Source organism: Chiloscyllium punctatum, chromosome 20, assembly GCF_047496795.1.
Source record: "Chiloscyllium punctatum isolate Juve2018m chromosome 20, sChiPun1.3, whole genome shotgun sequence".
Taxonomy (NCBI): Eukaryota; Metazoa; Chordata; class Chondrichthyes; order Orectolobiformes; family Hemiscylliidae; genus Chiloscyllium; species Chiloscyllium punctatum.
In genome coordinates, this window is record NC_092758.1 from 49743967 (window position 1) to 49761081 (window position 17115).

The window sequence follows — 17115 nt, forward strand, 5'->3', positions numbered from 1 at the left end:
AATATCCCTCTAAATCCTTCCTATTCATTTACCCACCCAAATGCCTTTTAAAAGTGTTAAGTGTTGTAATTGTACCCACCTCCACTTCCTCTAACTTGTTCCATGCACACACCACACTGTGAAAAAGTTGCCCCTCATGTCCTTTTAAATCTTTCCCCTCTCACCATAGACTATGCTCTCAAGTTTTGGACTCCCATAACCTAGGAAAAAAATTCCTTGGTTGTTCACCCATCCCCTCATGGTCTTATAAACTTCAATAAAGTTACCCCTCTGCCTCCAACACTCCAAGGGAAAAAAGGCCCAGAATATTCAACCTCTCCCTAGTCAAACCCTCCAGTCCAGCAGCACCTTGTAAATCTTTTCTGCACCATTCAGATTTAAACAAAGACAGCCAGAATTGTACATAGTATTCTAAAATGTGGCCTCACCAATGTCCTGCACAGCCACAGCATGACATCCCAACTCTATATTTAAATGTTCTGACCAATGAAGGCAAGCATGCCAAATGCCTTCTACCAAATGCCAGTCTACCTGCCACTCCACTTCTATGGACCTGCACCCCTATGTCTCTTACTGGATTAGTGGTGCTGGAAGAGCACAGCAGTTCAGGCAGCATCCAACGAGCAGCGAAATCGACGTTTCGGGCAAAAGCCCTTCATCAGGAATAAAGGCAGTGAGCCTGAAGCATGGAGAGATAAGCTAGAGGAGGGTGGGGGTGGGGAGAGAGTAGCATAGAGTACAATGGGTGAGTGGGGGAGGAGATGAAGGTGATAGGTCAAGGAGGAGAGGCTGGAGTGGATAGGTGGAAAAGAAGATAGGCAGATCGGACAAGTCAAGGAGACAGTAACTGAGCTATAAGTTTGAAACTAGGATGAGGTGGGGGAAGGGGAAATGAGGAAGCTGTTGAAGTCCACATTGATGCCCTGGGGTTGAAGTGTTCCGAGGCGGAAGATGAGGCGTTCTTCCTCCAGGCGTCTGGTGGTGAGGGAGCGGCGGTGAAGGAGGCCCAGGACCTCCATGTCCTCGGCAGAATGGGAGGGGGAGTTGAAATGTTGGACTACGGGGCGGTTTGGTTGATTGGTGCGGGTGTCTCGGAGATGTTCCCTAAAGCGCTCTGGTAGGAGGCGCCCAGTCTCCCCAATGTAGAGGAGACCACATCGGGAGCAACGGATACAATAAATGATATTGGTGGATGTGCAGGTGAAATTTTGATGGATGTGGAAGGCTCCTTTAGGGCCTTGGATAGAGGTGAGGGAGGAGGTGTGGGCACAGGTTTTACAGTTCCTGCGGTGGCAAGGGAAAGTGCCAGAACGGGAGGGTGGGTCGTAGGGGGGTGTGGACCTGACCAGGTAGTCACGGAGGGAACGGTCTTTGCGGAAGGCGGAAAGGGGTGGGGAGGGAAATATATCCCTGGTGGTGGGGTCTTTTTGGAGGTGGCGGAAATGTCGGTGGATGATTTGGTTGATGCGAAGGTTTGTAGGGTGGAAGGTGAGCACCAGGGGCGTTCTGTCCTTGTTACGGTTGGAGGGGTGGGGTCTGAGGGCGGAGGTGCGGGATGTGGACGAGATGCGTTGGAGGGCATCTTTAACCACGTGGGAAGGGAAATTGCGGTCTCTAAAGAAGGAGGCCATCTGGTGTGTCCTATGGTGGAACTGGTCCTCCTGGGAGCAGATACGGCGGAGGCGGAGAAATTGGGAATACGGGATGGCATTTTTGCAAGAGATAGGGTGGGAAGAGGTGTAATCCAGGTAGCTATGGGAGTCAGTGGGTTTGTAAAAACCCCTATGTCTCTTGTTCAGCAACACTCCCCAGGGCCTTACTACTAAAGTGTCCTGCCCTGGTTTGCCTTTCCAAAATACAACACCTCATTTATCTAGTTAAAAATCACAACACCAGGTTATAGTCCAACAGGTTTAATTGGAAGCACACTAGCTTTTGGAGCGATGCTCCTTCATCAGGTGAAGAAGCGTTGCTCTGAAAGCTAGTGTGCTTCCAATTAAACCTGTTGGACTATAACCTGGTGTTGTGTGACTTTTAACTTTGTACACTCCAGTCCAACACCGGCATCTCCAAATCATGACTACTATCGACTCATTTATCTAAATTAAGTTCATCTGCCATTCCTCAGCCCATTGGCCCATCTGATCAAGGTATCGTTGTATCGAGTTTGCCTTATTTTTGTGTCAACTACACCACCTATTTCGGTATCATCTGCAAGCATACTAACCATGCCTCCTATAATTCATACAGAGTCTTACAGCACAGAGACAGGCCCTTTGACCCAATATGGTCCATGCCGACCAAAAATGTCCATCCACACTAACCCCATTTCCCTGCAGTTGGCCCATATCCTTCCAATTTTTTCCTATCCATGTATTTGTCCAAATGCCTTTTAAATGTTGTTAATGTAGCCACTTTACCACTTCCGCTGGCAGATCATTCCATAGGTGTCCCACCCTCTGTAAAAAGGTTGCCCCTCATGTTCCCTTTTATTCTTTCTCCTCAAACCTTAAACTGATGCCCTCTAGCCCTTGATTCCTCAACCCTGGGAAAAAGACTGAATGCATTCACCTTATCCATGCCTCTCATGATCTCATACACCTCTATAAAAAGGTCCCTCCCCCTCAGTCTCCTAAGGTCAGAAGTCCTTCATTTATATAAATTGACAAAAAGCAGTGGACCCAGCACTGATCCTTGTGACACACTGCTGGTCACAGGCCTTAAGTCTGAAAAGCAACCTTCTACCACCACCCTCTGTCTCCTACCTTCAAGCCAATTTTTAATCCAATTGGATGGGTCTCCCTGGATAATGATCTAACCTCACTAACTAGTCTACCCTGGGGAACCTGGAATACTTTACTGAAGTCCAATTAGACAACATCTGCTACTCTGTCTTCAATCCTCTGTTACTACAAAAAAATTGTATTAGTGAGACATGATTTTCCACGCACAAAGCCACGTTGACTATCCCTAATCAGTCCTTGCCTTTCCAAATGCATGTAAATCCAGTCCTTCATGAATCTCTAAAAACTTACCCACCACCGATGCAAGGCTTACAGGTCTGAGCTTTTCCATACAGCCTCTCAAATAAAGGCTGATTTGTTGCAAAACTCCAGTCCACCAGCATGTCACTAGTGGCTATCAATGAACATAACTGACACAAACTGCCTACCATATTGGGGCAGTTAACTGGCAATTTTATTCATGGACAATAAACACTGGCCCTGCAAGCAGCATCCACATGCATGAGCAAAACACTAGTGGTAAAAAAGATGCCATGCTCATCCACAAGACATTTTACAGGCCTCATCAATACACCTGACACTGAAAATCAGTTCAATGGCATGAACTTAGAAAACTTGACCATGCAACTGAATTGTTGGACTGAGCGAAGTGATAAAATTAAGTTCTCAGAGTTGGAAAAATATCCAAGCATGAAGCCTCATTGCTTTATTGAAACATTCTAAACCAGAGATGAGGAACCTTTTCATGTTGGAAGGACGCATTATGTTAGTCACATAATAAGGCCGTAACCAAAAAACTTCAATTATATCTTGACTGGCGTACTGGATACCCACAGGCTCTTGCCAACCAGCCTCACGATAGTGGTGCCAGTCAGTTGGGGAAGATACTGTATATTCTAGAGTCACATTATAACTAAATCATGAGCATAGCAGGTGTCGAAATAGCCCTTATGACTTAACAATTTTTTAATTGTGGCGGTCAGTCTGTGAGGATTATTTTGTTGAATTTTCTTTTACTCTCTGGTATTTTAAATACATTCATTTTAAGATTAAAATAAAAATAATAAAGGATGAAAAAAAATTAAAAATAAAAGATTTGTTATGCAAAATTTGGATTCATTCAAAAGGCCACACACAATGGCCTAGAAGCCCGCAGGTTCCCCACCCCAGTTCTAAACAATAGATTTCCCCATCTCTTCCATAATCCTTACTTTCCTCTGTTTAAAAAACAAATCTAATTTGTATTTTGTTTTATACGTTGAGTAAAATCTTCTGAGGAGAGGCCAGGATGGATGCATGCAGGGAATTAACATTTCCTGTTGGAATCACAAGTCCTGCATTACCTTGTACCAGTGCATTGGGTACCTTAGAATCTCAGCAGGTCATTAAGAATTACAGCCTCTTACAACACAAGCTCCTTCCCAGTGTGTCAGATCTGTATGTACTGCCAATGGCTGTACATAAGTCTAGCATGTAAGGGGTCACCCGATCTCCGAGCACCCATAGGTCATTACTTCTCACATTGTTTGTTCATTCAAGTAGAACAAACAGAGGATTGGCAACTGCTTTGTTAATAGCAAAGACAACATTGGTGGAATGGGTGACAAGTATGACTATTGCCTTGTAAGCTAAATAGGAGGTGTTTGAAAAGTTAGCCAAGTATCAATAAGGTTTCTGTTTCTGAAGACTGTGTAAGAGAATGCTGGAGGAGCCAAAAGGTGACATTTTGTCAAATAAATTTATACTAATTTTCCCACCATTCTAAAATGTGGATCACCCAGGTACATTGAAAGGCGGGGGGGGCGCGGGTTGGTCAATTCTAAAGATTGAAGTTTTTTAATTTTAAAAATCATCTTTCTTCATGAAATATTTTTGTACATATACATACAATCACAAACAGTTTAGCTCTGTACAGTAGCATATCAAGGAAACATTAGACTTTGACTCAAACTAAAGGTATCTTTATAAGACAATATTGACATGTGTTTGAAGCACTGGGACGGTCCAATAACTAAAGAGACCCCCATTTAACTTCAGTAAAGAAGTCATCTCATTGCAACCCCTCAAATGCTCCAGCGGGTCCTCCCAATAGGAATTAGAAACCTAGGGAACAGGTTTCTTACTTGTTTCTTCTGTGTCCTTACAGGTTTCTTCCGTGTTCTTCCTTGCAGTTGCTGCAGCCGCAAAACTAAAATATTAGTGAGTCTTTGTAAACCAAGCTGAGGGCCATTCAAAATCTTTCACTTCTGACAAAAAAAAATTAACCCACTCCACTAATTGGTCAGGAAACCCAGAAATAGACTGCAAATATGGTGACTCATTCAAAGACCATCAGAAATGCACATTCCTTCAAATCGATTTCTCCATTAAATAACAGTTTTTTAAAACAGTAATTGTAAGATTTTACCCTGTGTAGCAGTTAGCATGCCCCACTCAGGTTGAAGAACCTCACTGTTGTTGCTGCTCACAAATATTGCAGATCCCCAGGCAAAGGGCGTCCACATCACAATGGACTAGAATGAGTCTCTATTTTGTTCTTAAAAATCAACAAAACTGTAGAGGACCTGTTTATTAAATCATTCTTTCACTTATGACCACGATAATCAGGCTATTACAAGGCACAAATGATTCTTCTAGAAAATATAGAAATTAAATCAAATCTTCATCTTAAATTTGCAGCATAAAGGGAACAATTCTGTGTTGACCCACGTAACCTGCCAAACTACGCTTTGACAACCAGATCCCAGAAGAAGCTATCCAATTTCATTATGGTTCCAAACAGGATACTGCAAACTTAACCTCAAGGATTGGATGGAGGAGCTGAAATGGCTCTGTTCCTTTTTTGTGTTCACCTTCTTGGTTTGTTAAGCTAATCTGTAAGAAGGATTCCTTGCCTTGTGGCTACCTCTCTCCAGATCCAAATGAACATGTTTAAAAACAGTCAATTTAACCAGGCATTCTTGAATTAACAAAGAAAATTAAGAATTAGTACCAGAATTATAAACAAGAGAGCCTAAAAATACATAGAAGGTTAAAAAAATACACATCAGTCTGAATTTTTCCACAAAGAATGGAACATTGCAAGATCACCAGTAACTTTGATACTGGAAGACGGTCTTTTTTGAGATTTTTGTAGGTTGACTAAAGTTCCTCAGTCCAATTGCTAAAAACCAAACATATTTGCTTCACACAAAAGGAGGTCTTTATGTGCAACACAAGGGTAACTAGAGGGATAATTTTTGACCTTCACAGCATACTACGATTTGAATGCAGACTGGTACATAAATGAGCATTCACTCGTCCACTACTGTAGAGTCAAAACTTTAGAAATAAAAAGGAAAATACTTTTTTTGAAAGGGTTAAACAGACATGTCTACAAGAGATGACAATGAGGAAAGACAGTGCCACCACATTCTCTCTCTTTGTGAAGTCTCGCCATTTGAAGTTTTCCTGTCAACATACACATGTGACATTTCATGGACTTTGCACAGGACTTTGCCAGTGAAGTTAAGTCTGCAGCTTTCCCTATAGCAGTTCTACTTTCAGAATTAAAAGCAAAACATTTCAATATACACTTTGGGGTTCTGATCCATCATCATACTTGCCCTAATTTCCAGTTAACCTAGTACCAACTCAGAACTTTGTTATATTAATCTGCCTATGAAGATACATTTCCAATCTTTTCTGCAGTAGACAGTTTTAATGAAAAGTATTCAAAATAATTGCAAACTACTTCCTTCCCATCTTCAAACAGACATTTAACCCCCAAAAGCTTTCTCCTTCTAGAGTGTTTGGAGCATACAATTCAAATGAGCAAACAAAATAAGTGCACATTACCCAACTGCTGTAGAATGAAAGCTAGTGAAGTCTTTGAAGAGTGTTTGGCTAGAGTTAAAATTGAGATCATGCATTAGAAGTGGAGAAAACATACTCTAATACATTACCTCAGTGTCAGGAGTGCAATACAAGTGTAAAATCAATGCCTTATTGAGGCATTTTAAGGTAAATGCAGATACATTTGCACAATTATGTGTCTTCCCACTCCTGCAAAGTGAAACACAATATTGCGTTACCAGTTTTAAATCAGCTACAATTCCAAATAATTAAAATCAAGCTGATGATAAAACAAAATCTCCACAACTACTAGATTCTCATGAACCATGTGTTGCTCCTATTTGATGTTAAGGCACAGTCTGTCTAGGGACTGAGTGCAGTGGAACTATTGAATTAGGTCAAATTCAATTCAAATCAATTGATCAGAATTTAATTCAAGTTCCCATATAAACAAAGCAACATCACATAAAGAGCTAATGAATTATCAGTATGTGTTCTTTTCCCCTTACAACCACGAATCCAACTGCAATCTAACAGCTGCTCATTGCTTGAGCAAACACTGCCATATGGTTACCAATTAGCTACTATATCCATATAATGAAGGCACAAGAAAACAATGCAATTTTCACTGTCTTTAAGTAGTATTGCCCCAAAGAAAAATGCTCTTTTACTCAAATATAAAACGTTGAGCAAGAAATTTAATAAGATTCCAAGACTGATTTCACTTCATGATGTAACTTTCTTTCATACTTGCTACACCACACATTTTATCTCCTTTCATCTTCCTTTGTTTCACCATTCCTTTAATTGCCTTATCTTTCTCTACTGAATAATAATTCAAGTTCAGGCAAAATATCATAAGTTTACTTGTTTTTTTGCTACATTACCAACTGGATATTTTTCATATTCCACACTGGATTGAGGCTTTAAAATTTAGGTGGCCATCTAGCAAACATTAGAACAGAAATTTCAAAACCCTGTGGTAAAGTGGCTTCCTGACTCTTAAATCAAAAAATAAATCTCCTTCCTCATCTCAATGAACACAGCAGAAACTGTCCACTTCCAAAATTCTGAACGCAAGAAGGTCAGCTGCCATATCAAGAAGCTGCATCTACACAATGTAAATTCTCAAAACTTTCCATTATATAAAAAGGAGACATTCCTAGTATATGGTGCTAATCATGTCAAGAATTCACCACCTATATTAACAGGAGGTGACAGTAGTAATCCAAAATAAGTCACTTCTCTCTGTATTTGGAAGTCTAAAATGGGGGGAGAAAACTTCACTGAATTATCAGTGCAGCGACAAGGCGATTTCATTTCAGTCCCAAAGATAAAATCATTCACCCATTGTATCTAAACCACTATTTTGTTAACCACAGCAAATCTATTTTTGTAAACCCAATTGTTCACCCTTTGCAATTAGCTTCTGATACCTTTACCTGCCAAGTATCAATGTCACTTTTAAAACATGTTTGATTCTGCAGTTACTTTCTATTTCACAGGTAATTCCACTCTTTCACTATTCTTTGTGAAAAGAAGCCTTTCTGGATTAAAGTTTAACAGACCTTGTTTGAATTTTTAAAAATGCATTCTCCTAATTGGATAAAGATGTGGAGTTTAGGGTGTAGGTTTGCTCATTGAGCTGTCGGTTTGATATCCAGACGTTTCATTACCTGGCTAGGTAACATCATCAGTGGTGATCTCCAAGTGAAGTGAAGCTGTTGTCTCCTGCTTTCTATTTATATCTTTCTCCTGGATGGGGTTCCTGGGGTTTGTGGTGATGTCATTTGCTGTTCATTTTCTGAAGGGTTGATAGATGGCATCTAGATCTATGTGTTTGTTTATGGCGTTGTGGTTGGAGTGCCAGGCCTGTAGGAATTCTCTGGCATGTCTTTGCTTAGCCTGTACCAGGAAAGATGTGTTGTCCCAGCCGAAATGGTGGTTTGTTTTAATCCGGATATCAAATGTACTCAATATCTCATCATGCAGGTATAACAACAGTTCCACTTTATATTATGATTTATGTTCCTTTGAATTTTCACACCAAAATAGTGTGTTTGGGACCTTCAAAACACCCCTCACCCAGTCATTCCCATTTTGAATCAAAAATCAGACCATTTCAATGATGAGTCACAAACGTCTTGGTATAAGATTACAGAGTAGAAAATCTATAGCTTCAAATGTTGAACTGCATTGATCATTTGACCAATATTTTATTCCATCTACTTTCTAATACATGCTACTGACTCTGATCTAACCCTTCCATCTTTGGGTTCTTTATTTTGTGCTTATGTTTAAAAATCAAATGCTCTATTTGTTCTCAATTACTATAGTACATCCCTGATTCAAACATTTTCAAACAAAGATTTCAGCACTTGATGAAATAATTACTTTTCAATATACTTACTTATTCAAATTTAGGTACTAAAATTACTTACTTTTTAAAGGCATTATTTTTGAAACTGATCATTCAAATTGGAGCCACCCAACCAAATGCTAGGTTCAATCTGTTTAAATAATTGAGAAAAACAGGGAAACAGAGACCACAGGCAGACAGAACATTACACTTGAACGCCAGGAAAAGTTGAAGACTGGTTCACATTTTTCCTGCCTAATCCAAAATGTTATTTTTAACAAGCTTGGCATTTAGTTAAAAGTGTGAGGTCACAAAACCAAAGAGCTTTGATGTTCACACATTTTGACTTAGAGATGATTGGGCCAACATATAATGCAGGGAAAGTAGAAATAAAAAAAGGCTCATCAGGAAACAGAACTCGAACACTTCTTTTTCCGTAGACACAGTTCACATTGTGAGAAGGTTGACAAAAACCAGCAAAAACCTCAAATTAAAGGGCTGTGCTACTATATAAGCAGAAAATCAGTGACTTTACCAGGATGGAAAAAAAGGCAACAGCCAAACCAAGTGTCCCAACAGCCAGCTGTTGCTTTGTGTAAAAAGCATAACTCTCAGTTGTATCGATCTCCAAAACCATTGGGAGTATTCACAAGTCACCACATTTGCTCCATGAAACCTGGCTAACATAACCTTCATATATCTTACTCATTTTGTCATTTGCAGTTCACCTCCCATTTTCACCGATCTGTTCATAGCAGCATTTATTTACTGGAATTGCAGACCTTTCATACTCTTCAGTGAAGCAGCCGAGAACTCCATGTTACTTCACAATTATGAATTCTTGCAGAAAAACACTGGCATGTTATTGTAAAGACTTGCTTTTTACAACTGTTTGGAAACCCAAGAATTTGCAAGAATGACTATTGAAAGAGGAATTTGATACCTGTTGTGAACCTGGTTTGTATAGCTGCTGTTTCTAGTAATCTGAGGACAGGTGAAACCAAGAGGCCAAACAAAGTTCTCCATCTGCCAATATGGTTGATCATCAGGTAGTGCTAATAATTTGAGATGTGAACACAGAAGCTAGTTCAAACCAGAAGAGCAACCAGATCTTCCAACCACTTAGTTCTCTGCAGTAAGCTACTTTAAAGAAATCACGTGGAGGTGATAGTGTAGGACTGGGGTGGACAAAGTCTGAAAAATCACAAAATACTAGGTTATAGTTCAACAGGTTTATTTGAAATCGCAAGATTTCTGACCCCTGCTCCTTCCTCAGGCAAGAAGCGTGATTTTTGACTTTAAAGAAAGTCAGCTTAGTTTTCCTTCAGCAGATGATGCAAGTTGTGACTCTGAAATGGATAGGTCACAGCCACCTTTGTGCTTTTTGCAAATCAGTGGAAGCATTTGGAAAGAGGTCAAGAAGGAACATTCAGATCAGCAAGAACCAACCCAATAGATTGCGTAAATGACAAATGAAATGGTTTCCCTAGTTTTCCCTCTAAACATTTTAGTTTTTACCTTGTTTATGTGCACTTTTTTTTGGGGGGGGGGTTAAAAAAGGATTAGTTTTAATTTGTAGAGTTTAATTTAGTACTGTTTACCTGCAGCTAGAGTCTAATGACAAGAAAAGTTATTAGAAATAAACGTAGAAATCTAGTCTATGCTTTCTATCAACCTGGGTCTGAAAAATCAGTTTGGGGATATTACACATTTGTTTAAAAATGTTAACTTTTGTGATTACAAACTGAATAGAAGGTTTAATGTCAAGTGTGCTGCCCCAGTGAGTGGTAACACTAAAGGGATAGATCTCAAAACAATTAAGTCAAAGGAAGAGACCAATGTTATTTTGAAGAGTAATTCTTCCAAAACTTGTGACAGTTGGAGGTCCAGAGCACTCCATTTATAACAGGTGCATCATTTTAGCAAATGCTCTGACTATGAAAACAACAAAACATCTTTAGAATTGATCACTGGAGAGCAAGGTGAGGAAAACTGAAATGTCAAAACCTTTACTTTCATCTCCTCATTCGAAAAGAAAAAAAAGTAATTGAACCCATACAGAAATAACCTCCAAGCCTATCCACATTTATTGCAAGAATACCAGCTGCAAAGTTCCCCTCCTTTGAATTACATACTATCCTCACTTGGTACAATTATTAGGTATTTTCCCCTCCCCCTTGCTGGTTCAGAAACTTCTATCACCATTCCTAAATAGTACTGTGGGTGTACTTATGTGAGATGGAGTGCAGCAGTTCAAAAAGCTGTCTTATCATTACCTTCACAGTGAATTAGGGATGGAAACAAAAGCTGGGTTTTGGCATTCCATGTCATGAAATAATGATAAATAAAGTGCTGTAGTGAGGTGACTTCTCACATTAAATACATGGGTTGGTGAGCATTTGTGAATCAGCAAGATGTTTTGGAATGGGGAATTTTGTATCGGGGAGTCTAAAATCACAAAAACAGCAGTTGAATTTACATGTGAATTAGATATTATTGGGCAAAGACCAATGGCTTGCTTCCAATGAAGTAGATCCCAAGGGTCATTTCAAAAAAGGATTTTTACAAGTCATCAAAAATAAAAGGTGAATGCATTTCACAGCCTTTTAGCTGCTGTGTCGGAGTGGACCGGTCTGGGATCAAAATCCAGTGCCATCCTCCACAGAACAAGTCGGCTTCAAAATTCTGAGTGTAGCAATGTGTGGCACCCTCAGAGACATCCTTCCTTTTGACTATTATTGAGAATCAATGTAATTTAGGGCTAAAGATTGGCAACTAGATTTGAGAATGTATGGAGAGCAGCATTATTTATATGTTGTTACCCACCCACCTATTATACCTGGAGGCATAGAAATTAAATTGCATGCTAATGCTATAAAAGCCCAAGCAGTGCCAAGTGGTCTGAAAAAGGTCTCACATGGTTTACTTTGTCATATGACCTGGAGCCATAGTAGGATATGATTAAAAAATTATGCTTTCACTTTTACAAGTGGTTAGTGGTGGTTACCTTACAAATATGTAACCTTAATTGCCCAGACCTGAATAAAGAATAATGTATAGATATAGATAATGATGTAGGTTCAGTTGCTGTCAAATATATGACCATGTAAATTGTATTTTCTTCAAAAAGGCAAAACATAATTGGTATGAATATTGCTTTATAATATTTGTCACTGCAGTTAAGTAGTTCTATCAATTGTATTTAGTGAGGTTGAGGGTGGAAAAGAGAAAAGAGGGGAGGGAGGCCAAGTGGGATTTAGAACGTACACATTTCCTCTGTTCATATATGTAACACTTAGTGATTTAACTAGGAATCAGGGGATCTCTTCTCTCTCTCTCTCTCTCTCTCCCACCCCCAAGACATTAAATAGATGGGATGGAGTTCATTGAAAGCAGAAGGGTTCTTTTTTGTAAATCTTCCATGGGATGTGAACATCTTTGGCAGGTCCAGTATTGGTTGCCCACCACTAATTGAACTGAAAAGGACCCAAGAGGTCAGAGAGCCCATAGGCCAGATCAGGCAATGATGGCAGATTTCCTTCCTTAAAAATAGTAGGAACTAATTAAAAACAATGAACAGTTCTCATTATAGACAGTAGCTTTACATTTCAGATTTTGAAAGTTAATTCACATCAACTTAATTCACACCATGCAGAGATCTGAACTCTGAGCCTCTAGATAACTACTCCACAGACTTTACCACAATGCTGCTATCTCCACCAGTGACGAGGCAAGTGGACTTTCCTCTCCTTAATCTTCTTACACTTGGTGCGTGATCAAGATATAATTGCTAAATATGATTGCTTGTCTTCAAAAGGCTATTAGCATGTTATTCAGAGGCCACATAAAGAAATGTCGCTGTTATGGAAACTAATTTTCACCTCCTAATCACTAAAGAACCAAGAAGAATGTCTCCATAAGCCTCCGGATCACCCAGTGGATGATTGTTCCAGCTAGTGATATATTGTGCTACACAAATAGTAAAACCTCTGTGCAGATAGTTAGAATTTAATTTATTTTACATTGTGAAAGCCAAAGGTTCACATGACTAATGTAACACCAAGCCTGCACATTCTGACCAAATGATCTCCATACCCACATTTGCCAAAAACACATTTAGGTGCCCTTTAAACATAGAAGAGTACAGCATAAGCCCTTCAGCCCTTAATGCTGTACCTACCTGTTAGCCTACTCTAAGATCAAACTGACCCGCACACCCTTCATTTTACCATTATCCATGTGCCTATCGAAGAGTCACTTATATGTCCCTAAACATATCTGACTCTACTATCACTGCTGGCAGTGCATTCCATGCACCCACCACTCTGTGTACGGAACCTACCTCTGATATCCTCCCTAAACCATCCACCAATCACCTTAAAATTATGCCCCCTCATGATAGCCATTGCGCCCTGGGAAAAAGTCTCTGGTTATCCATTCTATGGCTATGCCTCTCATCATCTTGTGCACCTCTATCAACTCACTTCTCATCCTTCTTCATTCCAATTAGAAAAGCCCGAGGTCCCTCAACCTTTCATTACAAGACCTGCCTTCCAGTCAAGGTAGCAAGCTAGTAAATCTCCTCTGTACTTCCTATAAAGAAGTGGCCAAACCTGAACACAATATTCCAAGTGTTGTCTAGCCATGGCTTTACAGAGTTGCAGCATAACCTGGCGGCTCTTAAACTCAATCCCCCTGCTAATGAAAGCCAACATACCATACGCCTCCTTTTAATTTTTAGTATAGAAGATACTTCACAGCTTATAGCTGATTTGCATGATCAAAGACTTCAGTTAAATTCAAATTGCATAAGAACTATTTCAGTCTCAATTTTAAACAGAAGATTTGGAACCAATGAAAGAAACGTGTTGCAGAAAAATCAGGCTGAGGGGGTGGAGAGAAAGATTCCCCTCAATCCCTCAAACACATTTGCAACGTTATAAAGGCAGCAGGAAGATTTTACATGTTTGATAATCTCCAAATTGCAAGAGTATATTTTCTTTTACAACAAAAAAGTTGCATTAAGAATAATTCCTTTGTTTAACATGTTTCCTCCGGACTATGTATTGGAGATGTTTCCAAATCCCATCCCAGGTGGTTCACAACAGATCCCCCTCAAACCGGATTTTAACTGTAAAGTTCTCCAGCAAGATACATCACACTTCAGACTGACATACCACACCCCGGTGAATCGTTTCTTTCATTTGCACTTAACCAAATGCAGTAGTTCAAACTTTCAGATTGTCCTACAATAAAATCATTCAAAAGTACTTGACATGACTAAGCTTTCAAAATAAATGTTCGGAAAATGACACTGACAATATTTTATATTGAACACTAAGTGGAACATGGAAAACAATAAGACTGTAAAACAGTTGTTTTCAAAGATTAAAAAAAACTCTCGCAAAAAAGTGAGTATCACTGTCCTATTTGGTAAACCAAATAAACTAATTCCGCCCATCCAATTCTTTTCCTTGGCCAGTATTGTGAAGGCTACACAGTTTTGTTACATACTGTGTAAAGAATACAAAGTGAATGGCATTGTGCTCTGAAACAGGAATATACTTTTTTTTCCCCCTACATAGGCTACAAGAAGAGTTCGAGCTCAATCCTAATCGATTGAGCTCGATTGAGTTCAATCCTAATCGAACTTTCGATGTGCTACCGACGTGATACATCCTTACATATACACTGAGCCCAATATCACCCTGGACGAAATGTACTTAACTATTAAAAACCGGGATAACAAAACTGCTAAGCTGTGACAAAACAAATTGACAGGGCATTTCAACGTCCTTGAAATGGACAAGCTCAGCCGTGCATTCCTTCAGAGAGGGGGGAAAACGTCAAGGGAAGGAGTGACAGTTGCGCCGAGGATTAGGTATTTCTGTCTGTTGACCAGTTTCTGGAAAAGCTGAGTCGTATTCCTAAGTAATTCAGAAACAACATTTAGGAGGGCTCCCGTCATAGATTTGGTGACATCTTCGAGGTCATCACTAAAACATGGTCCGGTAAAGGTTTATTTCTAGAAAGCGAATTCACGTTTAAACCCAATTTCCTATTTAAAACAAACCTCAACTTTCACATTAGCCAACTGCAGTCAAAAGGAGCCATCCCTGGGCTGTTCCAGTAAATCAACTTGGACTTGGGTTTAAAGAACTTATCTTTCAGTCTGTGTGAAAGTGACATTCCTCCCATCCTTGCCCAGGCAAATACTCCTTAAATAGAAATTTGTCTCGGGGCACGGATCTCCCGTCTCCCTTCACCGTCCGTTAAGGACGAGCCCAAGTACCCTGCAAGCACTGAAGGCGCTCACTAGTTATTATAACTATTACGTATCTCTGTTTACAATATTAATTTGTGCATGATAAATGACGTCTGTTACAAAAAGGTAGTAACGATACAGAAAACATTTATTTCTTCAATGTTCCGCAAAACTCAACTGATCAGGTCACATCTGGTCATCACCATCTTGGCTCTTGTATTGGGGCCCCGGTTTCCTCCCATTCCCCTCTTGTGCTCATATCCAATATTGTTCTCAAGTTACGTGAATGACTACAACAGAAGCCAAGCCCCAGTACAGCCCAATAAATAATAGATAAAAATCAACCGTTTGTTCATCCTTCATCACGCATTTTATGCATCGCCACTGTTGCGGTCTGATGACACGGGTCTGTGACTTTTCTGCTTTCTAACGCTCATTCCACTTAAGATAGCAAAGTTTAACATAGGGGGGAAAATGAAACGATTCAGTGTTGGTAGAAGATGAAACGGCATTGTTTTCTGAATAGATATTTTACATCGCAAACCAGTTATACTTACCCACATGCACGTTACATTGCACACAACTGAATAAAAGCTACCTATATGTGGTTGTATTGTCACAACCCGATTGGTAAAATAAGTTCAAGTCCTTGATTAGGTATAAATATGTACCGATACCCGGGCGAGGGAAATCATTAATCACTGCTTTAATAAAGTGTTATGGGCCGCTGCAGGAAGGAACGTTTTCAGAAGGTCAGTTTGTACCGTTTAACTTCTTCCCGAAGTTATCGAATTAAGGACTGCGTTCGGGAAAAACAACGGTGCTTCAGACAACGAACCTGTGGAGGTAGCCGGGTTTACCCTCCCCCAGGAACAACAACCAGTACAGCATCCAAAATAAAACTGGCAGAGAGATGTACTATTGACCTGACAGCATCGTTAAAGCGGTCATTTCTCACTATTACGATGATATAAGTTACCGTGAGCACAATTGCAAAGCAAAGTTACCTTTTCGCCACTAAACGTTAATCCAGCAGCATTGTCTTTGTTTCCTTACCTTGACAGACGGCTTGCAAATAGAGTGTAGATGAGATGAGAAAGTTTATCATTCCCAGGCTATTGCATAACGCCCGTGGAAATGGCATTCCGTTTGAGTGTCGTATCCGCGCCCAGTGCTCCACAATTTAAACTGCACTCTCCTGTGTGGAGTGTAATTTCTGGACAATCTCGGCAAATAAGACTGTCCTACCCACCTCACCACCATCAGGCAACACACATGTATAACACATTCAGCAGCTTGTCAGAACAGAGCCGCACAGATTCAGGCTTAACCAAGCCACTATTACACGGGGAAAATAAGCGTCTATTTTTGCTGTAGACAGAGTAGAAGCAAGTTCGAGTGACTGCTTACCACTCTTTCGCATACTACTCTTTCTGTTCTGCAACTAGATTCCCCGTTTATTAGATACCGCGAGTGCTTGTGTTCATTGCAGAGCTATTAACGAGGTATGCCGCAAAACCAGGCACAGATCTTTCTGACCGCACCTTTGCACGCTGTTAGTTTAAGGCGTTTTCTTCCACCTGTGGTGTTCTTAAATGTTATAATCGGCAGAAGTCGCCAGAAAACATGATTGTGTTATGTTGCTGGGAGTGGGTACCAACTGCGGGGTATTCAAATCACTGAATTGAGAAGTGACTTGAAGGTATCTTCCCGAACACTTCATCGCTGGATAACCGCTCCGCTCTTTGATGTTCACCAGATACTTCCGCTGTCAGAATTGGGAGATACTGCTGGAAACGGCAAGTATATTCAACGGGCGCTGTCAAAATTCAACACTTTTTAAACAAAAGGATGGTCTCTTGGTCACACATAATGTCCAACCTTGTTCATTCGCCTGGTTTCAGTTTGACAAT

General features: G+C 40.1%; 1 protein-coding gene across 4 annotated transcripts in view; it reads right to left on the bottom strand.

Moving 5' to 3' along the window:
• unc5a (unc-5 netrin receptor A) overlaps positions 1 to 16823 on the bottom strand; it is a 586231-nt gene extending 569408 nt beyond the window's left edge. For 2 of the 4 annotated variants that reach the window (XM_072590883.1, XM_072590885.1), the window contains exon 1: positions 16259 to 16822. In XM_072590883.1, the coding sequence (XP_072446984.1) occupies positions 16259 to 16346 (88 nt within the window). In that variant the 5' untranslated portion in view covers positions 16347 to 16822. Of the gene's footprint in view, positions 1 to 16258 lie in introns of all 4 variants that reach the window. The other 2 variants (XM_072590882.1, XM_072590884.1) reach the window with 2 other exon arrangements.
• Between the last annotated feature and the right edge of the window lie 292 nt (positions 16824 to 17115).